At 39.2% G+C, this 19,977-nt stretch overlaps 3 protein-coding genes across 3 annotated transcripts; 1 reads left to right on the top strand and 2 right to left on the bottom strand.

The window, feature by feature from the left end:
* Window positions 1–6: 6 nt before the first annotated feature.
* gjb7 (gap junction protein beta 7) lies at window positions 7–1,111 on the bottom strand. The gene has a single exon (XM_029425725.1). The coding sequence runs from the start codon at window positions 1,109–1,111 to the stop codon at window positions 329–331; it is 783 nt and encodes a 260-aa protein (XP_029281585.1). The 3' UTR covers window positions 7–328.
* A 3,687-nt stretch (window positions 1,112–4,798) lies between these two features.
* On the top strand, window positions 4,799–5,845 carry smim8 (small integral membrane protein 8). The gene is made up of 2 exons (XM_029425727.1): window positions 4,799–5,070; window positions 5,633–5,845. The coding sequence occupies exons 1-2, from the start codon at window positions 4,942–4,944 to the stop codon at window positions 5,789–5,791; spliced, it is 288 nt and encodes a 95-aa protein (XP_029281587.1). The 5' UTR covers window positions 4,799–4,941; the 3' UTR covers window positions 5,792–5,845.
* Window positions 5,846–7,037: 1,192 nt separating this feature from the next.
* Window positions 7,038–19,920, bottom strand: LOC115003960 (ATP-dependent RNA helicase DDX51-like). Its single transcript, XM_029425899.1, is given in 20 exon segments — window positions 7,038–7,169; window positions 9,650–9,784; window positions 9,916–9,979; window positions 10,124–10,225; window positions 10,676–10,792; window positions 10,905–11,020; window positions 11,669–11,873; window positions 12,718–12,863; window positions 12,985–13,093; window positions 13,684–13,790; window positions 13,873–13,944; window positions 14,054–14,163; window positions 14,166–14,198; window positions 15,006–15,032; window positions 15,035–15,083; window positions 15,085–15,156; window positions 15,254–15,287; window positions 18,505–18,572; window positions 18,715–18,841; window positions 19,697–19,920. Coding segments are annotated over 20 exon segments (1,734 nt in total). The 5' UTR covers window positions 19,720–19,920; the 3' UTR covers window positions 7,038–7,151.
* Window positions 19,921–19,977: the final 57 nt, after the last annotated feature.

The raw sequence follows: 19,977 nt of genomic DNA, 5'->3' as shown, positions 1-19,977 counted from the left end.
CCGCTAGTTATAGTTAAAGATTTGTCAAATTCATGTCTCCAGTAAAACTGAATATAAGATTTGGAGAGTTCATGTGAAGTGTAATGACATAAGGTATCTTTCATTAGTGTTTTGACTGTTGACGGTAAATATCTGTGATTAGAATCTGTTCACACTAATAAATGATACAGCTCACCATTGCCTTTCTTAGTTTAGGCCCAACTGTACCATTACATTTTTAAACTTCTTTTTACAGCGTAGAAAACTGAAACGCGTGAGCAGTGTCCATGTTAGTTTGTCAGGTTTCACTTTGAGATGTGAACATGAGCTCTCGGTCAGTCCCGGCCCTTTAGGACGAGACGGGCTGGTTTTCCGCAGTGTCTGCAGTCTGAGTGTTGCTGTCCTTTGTGTTTACTGTGGGCTCAGCCGAGACGAGCTGGTTGACAATGGAAACAGCTGCCTGACTGACAGCCCTCTCCCTCACTGGGACGTACCGCCTGGTGAAACATTTCCACAAGTGCTTCCATACAATGTACAAGAGTTCCACAAAATTCAGAGCGATACACAGAATGGATGCGCAACCCATGATGTAGAGGAAGATCTTCTTCTCCGTGGCTCTGGCAATGTAACAGTCCACCGTGTTGGGACAGGGACTCTGGCTGCAGCGCAGCAGCATGGGCACCTCAAAGCCTTTGTACAGGAAGTAGAAAGCGAGCAGGGAGCCTGCCTCGAAGGTTATCTTGAAGACCAGGCTGATGATGTAGGTGCAGAACAGACCTCCATCAATGCTCCCTTTGTCCTTGTACAGTTTCCGCTTGTGTTTGGCCTCCCGGTGCTCCCTGTAGGCCACATGCAGGGCCACCAGCAGGGACGGGGTGGACACCATGATGAGCTGCAGAGCCCAGAGGCGCACCTGTGAGATGGGGAAGAAGTGATCGAAGCAAGTGTTTTCACAGCCGGGCTGCTGAGTGTTGCACACAAAATCCTTCTGCTCATCCTTCCACACCTGCTCGGCCGCCGCCACATACACCAAGATCCTGAAGAGAAAGACCACAGAGAGCCAGATGCGCCCGATCACAGTAGAGTACTTGTTCACCCCACTAAGAACGTTCTCCAAAAAGCCCCAGTTCATCTTCCTCCAGTCTCCTGTGAACTAATAAACAGACAATACACATTAAATATAGCAGCTGGTAGGTATTTGGGATAATTGTTGTTTACAGAAATATACCATTTAATCCATTTTTTTACTAATCTTCCACAAATGACATACTTTATACATTTAATACTGAGGATCCTGGAAGCCATCGATTTCCATTCATTGCACAACATTATAAAAATAGTTGAGCCAATTTAACTTCTTTGACACAGGTGGCCGACTAATCCATCATCATTTAATATTACAGATTGATAGAAACTGTATTACCACGCAATAATAATATCATTTTGTAATATATATATATATATACGTATGTCCAAAAACACCGGGACAGTCCTGCAAGGCCCTCGTCTAGAGGACCGTGAAGATAAGAGTTAAAGCAACACTTCACACCCAACACGATCATGTGTATATCAGTTACTCACACTGTTACTTTAAATTCATAAAGAAAACGCGGTGAAGGAATAATCCAAAAATGGAGAAAGAGTCTTGATGAATTTAAATAAATGGGGGCCACATTTAACAACTGCAAAACTATATGAACACATCCGTTTGCAAACTCTCACACAACTCGTGCAGTCTAATCCAAGTCTCATTTATCCAGTCGTACGCTCACTACCTCACAAACACTTGCACTTTTAATGAAACCTTACAAATGAAAACTTCAGACTTGCCTGCACAAGCGTGAGACTGTTTCTGCAGAAGACACACATTTACTCTGTACATTTATACAACTGGATAAATGACACTTGGATTATTCCGCACAAATTGTGTGAGACTTTGTAACCGGATGTTTTAATATAGTTTTGCTGTTGTGTAACGCGGCCTCCATTTACTTTTTCCAGGTTACACTGGGTGAGTATACGTATATATATATTTAATATACAAAGGATCATTTTGTGGGTGAAATATTCCTTTAAATGAAAATCCATTCATTTTATTTGTTTTTGTCTGCTATTGTTGTTATAGATTTGTCTTTTGTCTTCACTTATATGTTGCCACGTTTTTCTTCCCTACTTCTGTGTTAGTAGTGGTTGACATATTGCATACAGATAGATATAACTTCATTTATCCCGAAGGAAATTGTTGTGCAACAGTTGCAATACACAATAGGAAACAGTATGACATTTACAAATAGTGCAAAATGTTTTATACAAATATATGTCTATAGAACCCTTTAAGAATAATATGAGATGGTGTAAGGTGCAGTCTTTGGCCAAATAACAAAATATACAGACACACACACACACACACACATTTTCTTATTTCAGTGATACTGTGCCTGAGTGGAGCAAACACATTTGCACAAATTCAAATAAGCACAAACCAGCAGGGCAGTTTGGTTGATAGTTGTCCTGCACAGTCACACAGCTTTAGGGGTTATTACAGATTCTGTTTAGGGTCATGTATAATTCTGAATTCTAAATTCATTAGATTATGTGACATGACTAGGGGTCTGATGAGATATTTCAGCTCTGTTGCCACTGGGAATATTTCTACAAGACGTTAACAGCTATCAGAATAAAGAAGTATATGTGATGAAGATTCAAAACACTTGCAATACATGTGAACATCACAGAATCTGATGTGTCTCATCAGCTTTTGGTTCAACATATTCCATGGTTGATCTAAAGTTCCCGTATTTATTCCTGTAAATGATACCAAGCCTTAGACATCTCTGTGGTCGACAGAGCGTTTAGTGTGAGAGGTAGGCCTACTAAAGTTACTGTGCAATATATTCTTCATCTTCTGAATATAATCATGGGAATTATATAGTCGTGCAAAGACTTATGATATCGACGTATTCTTGTCATGGCCTGTATCTACATTAATATAGAATAAACGATATTCTTTAAATATCGGCCTCATTTTGAAGCGTGTCCGACATTTAACATGTTTACAGAGTTGTGTAAGAACGGAGCACATCGTTATTATGTGACCTTTTTACTTAGAAACCCTTATATCGCAAATTACCACAAGGTCAAATAAGTATTTAAAAGCTGTGTAGACATTTGTCAAAGAGAAGTGAGAGCAGAGAACTTACCGGCGGTGCCCGGGGATTGTCCTCTCTACCTGTGTGTGTGTGCGTGTGTGTGTGTGTGTGTGTGTGTGTGTGTATCTGCCGGAGCTGCGCTGTGTGTCCTCCGCTCCCTGCCTGCGCACCTGCAGGGGACAGCTCTGTCACACCTTATCCAAACCCAGCAATACCGTATGACATCAAACCATCACACCCTTTCTGTGTGGGTTTAAACAGACCGTTTATTGTGAATTAGGCTACAACAGATCGAGTAGCAGCCCTCCTCCAGATCACCTGTTGAACATGCATGAAGTGAAGCGTGTGTGTGTGTGTGTACACGGATTGACAGCAACATCACCATGGAGCTGTCTAATGCAAATAATGTCCTATTCAGGCTCAGTGTGGGGGAGGAGAACACTGAGATAACCCAAATACACACACCATCTACTGTGTTGTATCTGCATATCCTCCCACCTGGACTGACGCATGTATCTTTGATGAGAGTCAGATCACATTACCCTGCTGATAATGAATATTACATGTAACCTCAGGTCTGGTTGTGTCTTCATGGTGCCTGTGTCTCTAATTTGTCAGGTTGCATAAACTCTTTAAATCCCAAAACCTATAGGTAGGCTGTGCTTTTATGATGGTTCATATACTCTTCATGTGTGTAAGTGGTAGCCTCATTGTAACGTTATATTTGTACATTACAAAGCTACAATGGATCAGTCAACAAAGATAATCAGTACAATCGTTGCAGCAGACTAATCCAACCACTGAGGGGCGCTGTTCCCGTTTAAATAGTACATCCTGGTAAAGTAGGGTCCATGCCCAATCATCTTGAACACCATCAGAGCTGCTCTACTCTTTACATGTAATCAAGTCAGGTCCCCTCACAAAACATTTGAAATAAGAGTTTTGATATTGGCAACCCCAACCTTTTAGAACAATGATTAAATAAGTCTATGTATACACTTTATACAATTCAGATGTCTACCTCCAAGATAACCCCACCATACAGTTAATATGTGATCTTTGTTCAGCTAAAGCAGACTGTTGACTGTTGTCCAGGGGTGAAATGTAAGTAGCTACATTTACATGAGGTAGCAGTATATTTAGTATTTCCATTTGATCTACTTCACTACGTTTCAGAGTACAATATTTGACCACACAACATTTATTTCATACCTACTATTACAAGTGAAGATTTTACATACAAAACCTAGGTTATGATCAGCCTATAAAATATGAGTAGGCTTTATGAAGTAATTAGCTTCACCTACAACAGAAAAACACTGCATAGCTATAGCATTGAAGTTGTTTGTGAGTTGAAGGTCTATAGCCTATATAATAAACATTAAGTTAATAGTTGAGTTATTGTAGTTTGTTTACTTTTTCCTTGTGCTTTTCAGACATGTAATAGTTATTTATATTGTTTATGAGAATTTGTATATTAAGAATGTGCTGTATGTTTACTGTTCATATCTTTGTGTTGTTATTTGTTGCATGTAAGAAAACAAATTGCGTGGTGACCTGTCCAGGCTGTACCCGCCTCTCACCCCTCCTAATGAAGGATCTTCCGCTCATGACCACCGGGGGCGCTGTGACCCTTCAAGCCGTTTCTCCTTCACCGTCCTCTTCTTCTTCAAACTCATCGTAGTCGTCTATGACTTTGAAACATGGCTGCTTTTGTGGAAGCAGCAACATAGGCCAGTTTACAGTGTTCATTTTTCGAGCTTCTTGTTCATATATTTCTCAAAAGAGCAGTCGTTCATTGGTTTGACCGGACATGTCAGATAAAGATGTCGGTATGGGGAAGGAGAGTCCCGGGGAAAAAGGTTACCGGACCCCCGGGCTGAGGGGCGCACAGACCACCACAATGTTCCGAGTTTTCAACCCTGAACTCTTCATTAAACCTGTAAGACTCAGACACTTGCGGTTCATTAAGCAACGACATAACGTTGACACTTCTCTGCTTGAAAGTAGCTTAGCAGTTAGCTTCTACATAGCTAGCTTAGTATAACGTGGAGTCTGGAGTGAGTCACATATATACATCTCTAACAGCAGTGTCACATTATCTGGTCGAGTACAGCAATATACATATAGACGTGGATGTATTTTTATTGTCTGGAAAATAGCAGTTGAAAAAATACATCTTCCAGTCAAGGACCACTTATTTGCTTTTTCTGGAGCTTTCCACCACATCCCAGTGTTCTGTTTTCACAATCAGGTTACACACGTTGAAGCGGTTCTTAAATAGTCTTTGCCTTTTATCAATTATCACAATGGTTTAACAAATCTGAAATATGTTCTAAAACAGTCTGTAGATATCTCTAAATGATATTTAGTACTTCCTGTTTAATCTATTAGAAAGTGTGTAACAATGTCAAATCAGCCTCATGAAAATGTATATATTAATTCACTCACAGACTGAGACAGTTCATCTGGCTTCATCAAACCATCGATGTGTTGTTTTGCAGAATAAACCAGTGATGGCGTTTGGACTGGTGTCCATCACTCTGTGTGTGGCCTACCTGGGCTACATGCACGCCATGAAAGACAACGACCAGCAGCTTTATGAGGCAATCGACAGCGAAGGAGAGAAATACATGAGGAGGAAGACTTCTAAATGGGACTGATGGCACATGTTCTACATGTGTGTGTGTATACTGTAACGTAATAGTGAATTAAAACCTGACTGGATTGAAACAAGGACGTCTGTAAACCTTTCTAAATTCAACAATGTGCAGATTAAAATCAGACAATGTTCACTATTAAGAAGATGCTTTTCTTTTGGACTGTTGATCAGACAAAACAAGACAAGATTTTACCTCAAGCTCTGGGATCTTGTGATAGGGAATTTTAATACATTATTAATGACAATTATAATACTGATTAATCCAAAGAATATTGATAATGACTGGATAATAAAAAAGATCATTTCCAGCCCTGCTGAGATCAATAATGAGTATTTAACCACTGTGTGGGTGTGACTTGAATATTACAAGGAAATGAATGACAATAAAAACACTTTTAAAACCCAAAACACTGCTTGGATCATGGTCAGCAGTGTAAATGGTAAATGGACTGCTTTTATAAAGCACTTTTCCACTTTTGCGATCACTCAAGGCGCTTTACAATGTCAGCATTCATACAGAGTCAGAGGCTCCGAGCACACAAGGTGCACATCAGCTCGTCAGTAGTGATAAACATTCACTCACACCGTTGGCCATCGGGAGCAATTTGGGGTTCAGTATCTTGCCCAAGGACATGCTGACTGGGGATCGAACCTCCGACCTTGTGGATGACCACTCTACCTCCTGAGCCACAGCCTCCCGGTGTGAAGTATCTGAAACATGGTAAATACTTTGTGCTTCTTTCAAAGGGCTGTTTTATTGTAATTTGCACATTAAGAAATGACAAGGGAGGGAAAGTCCAAAATAAAACGAGTTATTCAAATTTCAATAATTGCTATAATAAAAATAAAGAATTTCCAATCAAACAAAGAAAAAAAAGATGTCATGTATATCACTTAATATTAATGTATTTTTGTTTGTTACAATTTATAGATAAATATTCTTTCAGATTTTATCCAGATGATTAATCACTCCCTAATTTATTTATTGTGTAGAATGTATGAATGATATTATTCTCACTACTCCTTATATTTCACGGTCTGATGGGAAGGATAGCAAATTTAAAGATGCATCTTTAATGATCACAATATTTAAATGCAACCGTCCACCGGAGTCATTGCCTCGATGATAAACAGACATTGAAACCTTTTCACAGGCCGCATGTAATGACATCAGCTCCTCTTCACGTGTTGGGTTATTCACATGGGAAGTGGCACTGTGGAGCCGAAATCACCCGAGTCACCACACAGACATTTTATGTTTTATTAAAACATCATTAATTCCAAGTACAGCTGAAAAAAAAGGCAATGTGGTCTTTTGAGGGACAGATGTCAGCTCAGAGGAGAATGTCAGTGTTGCTCCATTATTTGGCTTTCTCACCCTGCAGAGACAAACACAAGGTTGTGAATTTGTAGGCAGAAAGTAATTAAAGTAGTCTTTCATAGCAAGGCTTTAGGGTGAAAGTTGGCTTGTTGTAGGTTAAGATGCATGAACATGACTCAATCAAACCAATAACAAAAGACTGATTTGGGTGGCGTCTCATGCAGTCAGCAGGAGGTTTTTACTGGGAGCAGAAATATGTGCAGCAGTTTCTCCCTCTCCAAAACAAATGATTAAAACGGGTAAAAACAGTGCATAAAGACGTTTCTCCTGCACGCTGTTCGGCTGCCGCTAACGTTTGCTCAGCTTTTTTCTCTGAGTCTGATGACTAAAATCCTTAATCATATAAAACATATAGTTAAAAACCACCCAGATCTAAAAAGTGTCGAGTAGAGATGTGGCTTAAAGCTGGATATAAAGTCCGTTTCAGACAGATTCTGTCAGACAGCCACAGCACTGAAGCATGCACAAAGGGGATACGACACCATTACAGGAGACACAATAAAATGCACCTTGATTAAAATCACATATTTATATGGGTTTGAAAATTGTTGTGAACATTTGGGTTAATATAAGTACACAACTCTAACGTGTGTCTAGTCGTTTTTAGACATTGTAATTCGGAAATGTTACGTATTATGCGTTTAAGTAGTACAGGATAACATATGGTTGAAGTATTTGTCATTATTGCAGAAGATGTGTGTCAATTACATAGAATGAACTTAAATAACCTATGGGTTATCTTAAAGTTAAATATCTTATCTTTTATCATTTATTTGCTTGCTGAAGTACTGATATATAGTAGTACTTGTGTTAAAGTTAAATTAGAGTACAGGAATCTTTAGTACTCATAGTCGCCTCATTATAATAATTTTTCTTCCATTAATTGGAACTGTGTGTGTGTGAAGGGGAGGTACAGGTTACTTTTAACAACTCCTAAAATAAAATAAATATTGTATTTGTATCTGTAATAATTGTGATTATATGTTTTATGCATGGTAATGACATGGGTTAAGTTCTTCTTCTTTTTATGAGTTTACAAAAAGGTCATGCCCTATGAATAGGGGACGTAACAGGTTTTGGCCAACTGAGATCTACTGCATTGCTGAGGCCCTGCTGACAATAGGCTGTCAATAGGGGCTCTAGGTGTTACTTCCGGTGAAAGTTGATGGAAGGGATGTATGTAGATCAAGATAAGCGTTACGTAAACTTTTGACCTCTGATATATGAGTTAACTGCTATACACAGGTTTTTTGGTTCTTAAAAAAATATCCATCGAGAACGCGCTTGCATGTCCTGTGTAAAATGCGCAGGAACGAGCCTTAAGATATAAGGGGATGTTTTTGACGAGTTCAGTAGGCTGATAGTGATGGGCAGCGGAGCCCTAACACGATTGACATAAGATATCACGATTCTTAAACTATAGCGAGACATATAAAACTCTGGTGACGTAATTACATTTTAATTAACTAACTAAGAGCTTCTAGAGATCGATGAAGTTACAGAAATGTAAACGATTTTTGATCGTTGGAAATAACCAGTTGCATTTTCAAGAGAAATCAAAACAGAGACTTAATACTTTAGCCGCTGGAGCTAGAATAGAGAAAAACCAAATTGACCATCAATGAACCTGAACTGAATAACGGGACTTCCAATAACCAAACACTTGGAGTAAGTCACTTGAATAACTGTCATATTGTTAACCGTTCTTTATTTTGATTCTTTGTATTACATTTTTGATAAACTTAAAACGTATAGAAAATAAAAGCGTTGTGAAAACTTAAGAAAGCCTTTGTCCGGAGTTCTTCCTTTCACTTTTCTTCAATCGAGAGGACCGGAGACACCCAGAGAGAGGAGTCTTTTCGCGGGACCTCCCTGTGGCCCCCGCAGGTAAGCATCAGATTCCATACTACGGCTGACACACTACTGATTTTACCAAAATATTGTACACACACCATATAGGACACATCGGGTGAGATAACCTGTATCACCGTATAGAGACACTTAAAACCGAAACTGGCCCAGTGCCCAGAATTCTCGGGGAAAATCTTATATCTAGTTGGATTTTTTGTAAAGTGTTAAAGAGCTTTCTGCATTGCATTGTGGTTGAATTGATGCTGGGAAATGTTTATCTGATGGTGACTGTCTGTGAACATTCTTTGAGTTTTCTGTGATTCTCAACTTTGTATAAGAGGCCTTTTTCCTAGTGGTTATCTTAGACGGAGGAAATCCGAGGGGATTAAGTTTAAAAGCAGGTCCGGGAAAGTCGTGCAAGGTTGTGTTCTCTCCAGAGAGGCGGCCGAGCCTAGCTCCCGAGACCGATTAAAGGTTAGCAGGAATAATGTAAGAGGTCATTATATCACGGCTAAGAACCAATCAGATTGCTTGATTTGACATGTCCGTTTTATAATTCCCCGTACGTTACAGCACTGACACCTTTTAAACGGAGGATCAGTCTGTTTCATGTGTTTGAGATGGTACCTTGATGATGTTGCCCAGCTCCTGCAGGGTTTGTTCATATCGGGCTTCCATACCCTTCAGGTTCTCTGGTTTGACGATCTGCTTTTGAATCCCGGGCGTTCCTGCTTCCACCACCATCTGAAGGAAGTTCTTCTCCTGAGTGGGAAAACAAAGAACTTACTTTTATACAGTCTTTTCATACCGTTTATGCCCTTCATACGTCTGTCTGCCTTTCCATCCATATTTAATCATGAGAAGCATTTTGTAACATTGTAGAAGTGCTTCACCTGTACTCCGAGCAGAAAGGTGAAGGCCAGCCCTGTTTTCCCTGCTCTTGCTGTTCTTCCAATCCTGGACAAAAACAGAAGACAAGTCTCAGCCAGAACACAACATGATGGAGCGACACCAGACATACAGAGGATTACTTATAATCCTTTGTAAGCCTTATAGTATGTGAGAACATTACATACAGTATACATTTGATGGCCAGCTCACCTGTGAATGTACGCCCTGATGTACTGCGGTGCATCATAATTCACAACACATTTGACCCCGTTGATGTCGATGCCTCTGGCAGCTGCGTCTGTGCTGATCAACCTTCAGGATGCACGTTAGTTTAATTCATTGCTCATTAAAGCTCTAACTGTTCAGTAAATAAATATATATACAGAAATAAATATATACCGGGTACATAGTTTGTTGGAAAGCTCTTGACTGTGAATAATAGCTTCATGTTTAAGTTTGCTTGCATAGTTGTTAGCCATCTACTGAACCAAACATCTTGCAAATATGACAGAAGTGCATTTCTTAATGTTACACAGGCAACATTAGCTGGACTGTGACAAACATTTTATAGAAGTTAGAGTAAGTTAGTTATATATTTAGTTGTCTCTGACATCACATTCTAGCCACTTTCACATCAACCAAATAATAGTGGGCAATTAACCTCATTTTCTAACACACACACACACACACACACACACACACACACACACACACACACACACACACACACACACACACACACACACACACACACACACTCACAGTTCCAGCTTTCCTTGTTCAAACTTCTTCAGCGTCTTCTTTCTCTCAGCAGGAGAGAGTCGGGAGGAGAACTCAGCTGCCTGAATTCCACCAAAGAGCTGCACCAGCAGATAAAGTCTGAGGAGGAAGAAACAGTAAGGCCACGTGAAAAGAGTTTGCAGCACTTGGCCGTTGAAAATATGTATAAAAAAATCTTTAATGGGCCTAAACAGTGTTTTCCCCCTCTAACCTGTGTGCCGTCTCTCTGGAGTTGGTGAAACAGAGGATGGGGCTGAGCTTCATCCGCAGAATGAAGTGGAAGAGGAGGAGGGGCTTCTTGCTTAACGTACAGGGAACATAATACTCCTAAAAACAGAAAGGTGCAGTCAGAATCTGATCATCAGCGTCTGACACTGCAGTGCTCTGCCCCTCCATGTGTGCAGGGCTGGAAGAAGGATTCTGATCCTTTACTTAAGTAACAGCACTAATACCACACTGTAAAAATACTCTGTTACAAGAAAAAGTCCTGCATTGAAAATGTTACTTTAGTAGAAGTATGTACATTTAAAATCAGGAAAACCTGTAGAGTCTGTAAAGCACACTGAGACAAATGTATAATTTGTGATATTGGGCTATATAAATACATTTGATTTGATTTAAAAGAAAAATGACTGAAAGGATCAAAATACTTCAACATATTGATTAATCACTTCATTTTTTAGACTTCAGCTGTTCTAGTTGGCTGATATATTGTTGGCTGGTTTAATACCTTTTTAACATCCCATCACTAACTCTGGACACTCTTCATATATTTTGGGAGCAAACATTTTAATTTGTAAAGTAACAAGTAACTAAAGCTGTCAGATCCTTTAGGTGTGGAGTAAAGTGTCATGAGAAGAAAAGACTATAGTAAAACACTACCTCAAATTTGTACTTGAGTAAATGTACTTCGTTACATTTCACCGCTGCAAGTAAGCCTGCACTCCGTCCTGAGGGTCAAAGGTCACCTCTTACCGTCAGACCTTGTGGGAAGTTAAAGCAGCCTTGTTTCTGGGTGGGGGATGCTGCTGTGGTGCTGCTGCTGATGGTGCTGGAGTGACTGTGGATGGAGCTGAACAGTCTGGGCTGGTGGAGGCCCAGCTGCTGCAGCTTCTCTGGGTTCTGTGTAAGTGTGGCAGAAAACAGCAGCTTCTGCAGCGGCATCTGAGGTGGAGACAGACTGAGAGGGGAAACAGATGGTTTATAAAACTTAAGGCTCTTATTTTCAATAGTTTAACACTATTCCATTGATCAGTATGTGGCAGTAACGCACATAGAAATGCAGCAATGCACCAGCAAACAGCATAGAAGAAGAAGAAGACTGCAAGTAGCAAACAGACGTAAACGATATAGGATTTAAAAAGGGCTTTGCAAATGTTTTAAAAGGAAGAAAAATGTGTTCAACACATTTGTTAGACCTCAAGGATACACAATATATGTTATGTTGAGAAACACTGAAAGTAAATAGAACCGTGTTTGAAGAAACCTCCACAGTACAGAGCTGGAGTCGGGATGTAGTTGGACTAGCTTAGCATAGAGACTGGAAGCGGAGGGAAACAGCTAGCTGACTGTCCAAAGTTCAACACAAAATTGCTGATCATTAACTCTTGTTGCATCTTCTTTGTTTAATCTGTTTGAACAGAAATGTAAAAATGATCATTTGGGAGTTTACATGGAGTTGGGACTATCTTGCTGTTTCCCCCTGCGTTCAGTCCGTAGGCTAAGCTAGGCTACCACATCCTGACTCTAGCTCTGGCCACAAACACAGACACAATATTCATATCAATCTTCTCATCTTAATCTCAGAAAGCAGAAAAAGCACATTCCCAAAGCAAACAAAATCTTCAATGAAGGTTAAACGTTTGAACATTAAGTATATATATATATATATTATATATATATATATATATATATATATATATATATATATATATATATATATATATATATATATATATATATATATATATATATATATATATATATATATATATATATATATTATAATATGAACACAGACTCACCTTGCTGCTGTGACATGGGCTGGCTCAGCCCGCCTGAAGATGGACATGGCTTCTGCTCCACTTCCTGATCTGTACACCGCCTTCACCACCTGGCTGAGCCAAGACTGGTGCATGCTGTCAATCATCCGGTCAGCCTCGTCAATAATCTGGGATGGATGAGACAACGAGAGCATCAGTACACCAATGGCAGCTGGTGGACTTCAATGTCAGTTATATCTGCTGAGCTTTGTCATGTTGGTAGAAGCAACACAGGTGTTCAGAACTCACAAGAAACCTGAGGTGTTCCAGACTAAAGCCTGAATTCTTGTAGATGTGATCGACCAGTCGACCCGGAGTGGCCACAACAATGTCTGCTAAACTGCGACTCACGCCTCCTCTGGAAGACAAATCACAACACAGTATAGTATAGGTGTAGTGACAGTTTCCTCTACAAAAAAACACTCCCTGATCTGACATTTATTTATTATATTCTCCTCCTAATACAGCTGCATATTTAAAGCATGCATGTGAAGAATGTATAACTTCTTCCTTGACTTTGGTAGAAGAAAAGAAAAAGACATCTGACAAGATTAAATGCAACCTTCAACCAGGAGCAGCATTTGGGAGTGAGACTGTCTTTCACTCTTTAACAAGATGTTTATAAACATACAAAAATAAGGTTCAAGGCTAAGGTTTGACATAAAAATGAATAGTCAAACATATTTTTTTGTGAACATCCTTTTGAGTGAAAAACAAACAAACAGGGTCTTTATAAATCATAAGGCCCCCCTGCATAAATAAAAGATCAATATATTTTTTAAATAGTAACTTTGTGCGAGTCTGTTCTTTCTTGCATGGATTTGTAAATTCAGAATCAACTTATTGCGATCAACGATAAATTCCTACATCGCACCGAACACAATTATAAAAACGTTTTCATACAATCACACAGTAGTGTGAGCACCATTATTAAGAAGCTGTACTCACCTTTGTTCTGAGAGTGAAGTCTGCTCTGCAGCAAAAGACTTCTGGCCAGCCAGCATCACCACTTTCAGAGAGGTTCCCTCAGCGTATGAAGAGAACACTTTGCAAACCTGTACGGCAGAACATCATCAATCTAGAGGGCAGACATTACTGGATTACATTATCCAGACTTCGTTTTGTAAGATTTCTGACCTGCTGGGCGAGCTCTTTGGTCGGCAACACAGCCAAAGCCCGGACTTCACACACCACCCGCTCCATCAGCACCTAATGTAGAGAACACCTTTATTCAATCTGAAGAGTCTTTCTCCATGTTCCCTCTTCACACATGCAGTACTGCTAAACATATTGTATGAGTCTCTTGCTCAAAGCTCACCTGGATGACAGGTATGACAAAAGCAAGAGTCTTGCCGCTGCCCGTCGGTGCAGACACACAAATATCTCCAGGCATGTAGCCGCCTCGTCCAATCAGCAGCCCCTGCTGTGCGTCTCCAAGATGGCCGGGATTACCTCTGCTTGCACTGTGACAAGATGACAGGTGTGTATACACTCTAATTGATCCTAAACCTTCTCAAATCACAACATCCTCTATTACTAATAAAGCAAATAACACTGATGTGACATATATGAACTAAGAGTAATATTAACTTTATGCCTTTAGAGGAAAAACAAGTCCATGTCAAAAAACTGCCAACAAATTATATATTAATATTATTCAACTTTCAACTTCAATCATGGTCATAACTACCAAATATAGACACATTTCAGAACGTGCTAGAGGGCTTTCTTTTCTTTAGCAACAACATTGATTTTGACGCAAGTTTTAGTTTGTGTGCAGGTAACCAGGAAAGAGAATGTATTTGCCCGACAGGACAAACACGAGGAAATAACTCAATATGGTGGAAAACAGTAAAACGTACAATTTTGAGCCAGGGCTCTAGATTTAAATCCTGATATAATAGAAGTGTAATGTTATGCTGTAATAGCTGTGGATCAAACAATTGTGGTTTCAATGGGGACATTTTTGTCCGTGATGGACTGACTGTCTGTATTTTGGCTAGACACATTGTCATAGACTTATTATAGGAGCTGAGGTTGAACTTCCCAAATTTTGGGTGAAAAAACAAAACTCCACACCATTGCCAAAATGTATTCCATATGCAGTAGCACAGCCAAAATGATTGAGACATTTAAAAAGCACATAAAAAGCCGAAAATGTCCGTAGGGAGGCACAGGGGTAATTGAAATAATACAAGCCTATTCTGGATCACTTAGAACTCTGGAAACCCGCTGCTGAATACACAAATAAACACATCCTGTGTGATTACCTGGAAAAAGGTGCTCAATTCCATTATTTGTAGTTTTTTCGCAAGCAAAGCAGAAAGTCCGGGGATGTCAGAGATGGGCCACCAGGTTGCCTTTAATGTCTCTCTGAATCACATCAGGCTGAGCAAGCCACTGAGGCAGGACTCTGTGCACCTGTGAACAGAAGAATACAACACACTAACACTTGCATAGAGAGGAGGAATACTAATGATATTGCTGACCCCTTTCGCACAATCAACAACGACTGTACCTTTTGGACAGGTTTGTTCTCAAATCCTCCCGAACTGTGAATGCAGTTGGAGCAGAAGTCTTCTCTGTGGTTTGTTTCACATTTCTGTCTCTACTTTCTCTTCTCCTCCTCCTGTGTCCCCTTCCTTTCCATCTCTTCCAGTCACAGGAGTGTCAGGAAGACCTTTATATCTGAACTGCCTAAAATACAAAACCAAAATATATATATATTAATATATATATATATAATATATATATATATATATATATATAATATATTATATCTTATCTCTAATATATATATCATATATACAGACACATACATACATATATACACACATAATATATATATATATATTACATATATATACATATAATATATATTACAACACACATATCTATATATATATAAACATATCTATAAAGTATATATAACACATATAGATACAACATATATTATACAATATCCACACACATATATATATATATATATACACATATATTATACACACATAACATATATATATATATATTCCACACATATATATATACACATATATAATACACATATATATATAATCCACATATATATATATATACCGCATATATTATATATATACATATATATATATATACACATATATATCTATCTACAATCTCTCTATACCTATATATATATCTCATATATCTACTAATATCTTATATATATATATATATATATATATATATCTATCTATCTCTCTATCTATATATATATTATTTATATCTATCTCTCCCATCTCTCTCCCCCCCAATATATATCTCTCTCTATCTCTCTATCCCTCTATATATCTATCTCTACTTTACCATCCTCTCTATATCTCTCTCTACATATATATATCTCTAATCTATCTATCTATCTCTATATCTCTCTATCTCTCTATATCTCTCTATCTCTCTCTTTCTATCCACCCCCCCCCCCTCTCTCGCTATGCGGATCTATCTCTATCTCTCTCTCTCCCCACCTCTCTCTCTCCTCATCTCTCTCTACTATTCTCTCTCATCTCTCTCTCTCTCTCTCTCTCTCTCTGCTCTTCTCTATTCTATCTTCTCTCGCTCCTACTCCTCCTCTCACCCCCACATCTATATATCTCTCTCTCCTCCTCTCTCTCGATATCTCTCTCTATCTATCCTCTCTATCTCTATCTCCTCTCTCTATATCTATATCTCTCGCCCACACCCCTCTCTATCTATTCTCTCTCTCTCCTCTCTCTCTATATATTAATACACACACACATATATATATATATATATATATATATATATATATATATATATATGATTAATAAGCACCACACATATATCGCATATATATATATATACAAATCATCACATATATACATACATATATATATATATACAGATATATATATATAGCATACTAACATATCTATATATATATCTATATATATATAATCCACACACATATATCCAGTACATATATATATAACTCTACATAGATATAATATACCTATACATAATATATATCCATCATCTCTATATCTATCTCTCCCTCTCTCTCTCTCTACATATATCTCTCTCTATCTTCCATCTCTCCTACATCTCTCTCTTCTACATCTCTCTATCTCTCTCTCTCTCTAATCTCTCGCCTCCCTCTAGTATCTCTCCCTCTCTCTCTCTCCATCTCCCTCCCTCTTCTAATCTATCTCTCTATATCTACTACTCATCTCCCCTCTCTATATACTCTCTCTGTCCCTCTCTCTACTCTCTCTCTTCCTCTCCCTTATCTTCTCTATATTCTCTCTCTCCTCTCTCCTCTCTCCATATCTCTCTCTTTCCCTCTCTATCTATGTATATCTCTCCATATCCATATCTCTCTCTCTCTCTTCTCGCTCATATCTCTCTCTCTCTCTCTCTCCTGTCTATATATATATCCTCCTCTCTCACCTCTCATCCCCTCTACTCCCTCTCTCTATCTCTCATCTCTCTCTCTATCTCCTCTCTCTATATATATATCTCTCTCTCTCTCCCCATATATCTTCTCTTCTCTCTCTCCTCTTCTCATCGCTCGATCTATCTCTCCTCTCTATCTCTTTATCTCTCCATATCTCCCTCTCTCCTCCCTATCTCCCTCCTCATCTCTCTTCGGCTCTCTCTCTTCATCTCTCCCTCCTCATCCTCTCTATTATCTATCTCTCTCTCTTCTATCTACTTCTCTCTCTCTCCCTCTCTCTCTCTCTCTCTCTCTTCTCTCTCTCTCTCTCTCTCTCTCTCTGTCTCTCTCCTTACTCTCTCGTCCTCTCCTACTCCTCTCTATCCCTACTCTCTCATCTCTCTCCCCTCTCCTCCTCCTCTCACTCTCCATATCTCGTCTCTCCTCTCTCCTCTCTCTCTCTCTCTCTCCCTCCCTCTCTCTCTACCTCTCTCCAGCATCTAGCTATCTCTCTCTCCTTCTCTTCTCTCTCTCTCTCTACTCCTCTCTCCTCCTACTCCTCTCTTCTTTTCTCTAACTCTCTCTCTCGATCTCTCCTCTCTCTCTCTCTCTCTCCTCTTACTCTCTCTTCCTCTCTCATCCTATCTCTATCTCTCCATCCTCTCTCTGCCTCTCTCATTCTCTGTCTCTCTATCCTCTCTCTCTAGCTCTCCTCTGCCTCTCTCTCTCAGCTCCTCTCGTCTCTCTCTCGTCTTTCTCTCTCTCTCTCATCTCGTGGGCTCTCTCTCTCTTCTCCCCCTCTCTCTCTCTCTCCTATATATCTCTCTCCACCCTCTCCTTTATCTATATCTCTCCTATCGTCTCTCTCCTTATTCTCTCCCTCTCTCCATAGTCTCTACTCCTCTCTATCTCATCTATCCTCTCTCCTCTCCCTCTCTCTACCTCATATACTTATCTCTCTCTATCTCTCTCTCTGCTACACCCATATCTCATTATCTATCCACCGCCACCTCTCTCTCTCTCCTCTCTCCCCCCCCCTCTCTATATCATATCCTTCCCCCCCCGCCCCTCTCTTATCTCTCTCTATCTCCCCCCCCCCCCTACCTCTCTCTCTCTCTCTCTCTCTCTCTATCTATTCTATCTCTCTCACCCTCTTGTCCCCTCTCTCTCTCTATCCTCTCTCTCCTCTCTATCTCTATCTCTCTCTCTCGTCCTTGCTGCTATATCTCTAGTACATCACACAAGGACTGATATCATATCACAACATCGATTATATGAATGATATGAATATGTTGATCCGTTTGGTGTCACAGGTTAATGTACACAGAACAAACACACACCTGACTGATCCTTTTTCTTCTTTCCGTTTCTCATTTGCACCCGTCTTGTTCTTCTTTTCCTCGACTTGCTCATCGGATTATCAGACTCTGCGACAAGCAAAGGCACTGCTTCTGATTTCCTCTTTTTGTGGCGTTGAGGCTCTTGGACTGCTGTCATCGTCAGACTTTATTTTTATTTTGACCTCCTCTTGTTTTGTCCGTTCTTTAGGCGGGTGTTGTCTCTTTTCTGTTAAAACTCTGTTTCTGCTTCTCTTTTGCCTTCTGCTGTAGTTTAGCCAGTAACGCCTGAGACCGAGACTCCTTCGAGACGCTCCCATTTTCCTCCTCTCCAAGATACCTGTGAGCAGCATGACAGAAATTAAGATGTTATACATTCTTCTGTCCACCTCTTCAGAATAAGCACAGCTCAGCAGTCTATCTACATTTTTTGTCAGAAATGTGTTATTAACAGATTCATGAAATTAATTCCCATATAAATTGTTTATAACATGTGCACTGCAGCTGACAGAGTGATGAAAGTGACCAATAACCTGAGCTTGTGCAGGCAAAGTCAAAGAAAAGACAATAACATTTAAGGAGCACTTAAGAGACCAGAAGAGGGACATTGGTGAACTGAAAGTATGTAAAACAAGAAAAAAAACATAATTCACTTTTTGTTCAAACTACTTTAAAATTGCATTGTTAATAAATATGTATAAAATGTATTGTCAGTATTCATCCGTCAGTTCAAATGTTCTAATGTGTTCAATAAAATGTTGCTCAACTGTTGTGTGTGCCCAGATATCTGATAGCATAACTCATCTCAGTAACTAACAGATTTACTTTGCGTATTTGAACAAAGTAATTGTTTTCTTTTGCTTTTCCTTTTAGCAGATAGAAGCTTATAATTCCAAGCAGACATTACATGAGTTAACAGTAGACAGTTGTATCAACAATCGACTTGAACAAGAAATCTACATTTTAAAATGTTTTTGATAATATATGCATAGCATAAACGGTCTCTGATATGTTGACCATTTAAAGAGAACTCTACTGCTGATTAGTTTTGCTATCTGATGTAAAAATGATCTATACTTATTATCATAAAGCTTTCAGAAGCAAGATAGAACCCTATTACTCTAAAAGCATGTAGTAATGTGACAGAATAAAAAAAAAGACCAAATCTGTAAACTAGTACAGAAAATGAGCCTACCTGTTTACAAGAAACAGAGACATCCCAACAGCAAGATGAAACACTCCAAGAAAATGTTGTATACTTTTATCTATCCCGCATTAAGAAACTATTGAAACGGAATATCAATTAGCCACGTCAAGACTCGTAAACAGCTCAAATGTTTTAAAAGTAATGTAAACGCTTAACTTCTGTTGAACTACACAAATTACCACTATCTCATGTGTTTTCCACATTGACTGAACTAGACGTGGTTTGATGACGCCAGTCAAGCAAGTCGCTTTTTAATGCGTCACCAGTTG

The sequence above is a fragment of the Cottoperca gobio genome, chromosome 24 (assembly GCF_900634415.1).
Source record: "Cottoperca gobio chromosome 24, fCotGob3.1, whole genome shotgun sequence".
NCBI classification, from domain to species: Eukaryota; Metazoa; Chordata; class Actinopteri; order Perciformes; family Bovichtidae; genus Cottoperca; species Cottoperca gobio.
The sequence above is the reverse complement of the archived record's forward strand: the minus strand, read 5'-3'. Positions and strand labels throughout refer to the sequence as shown.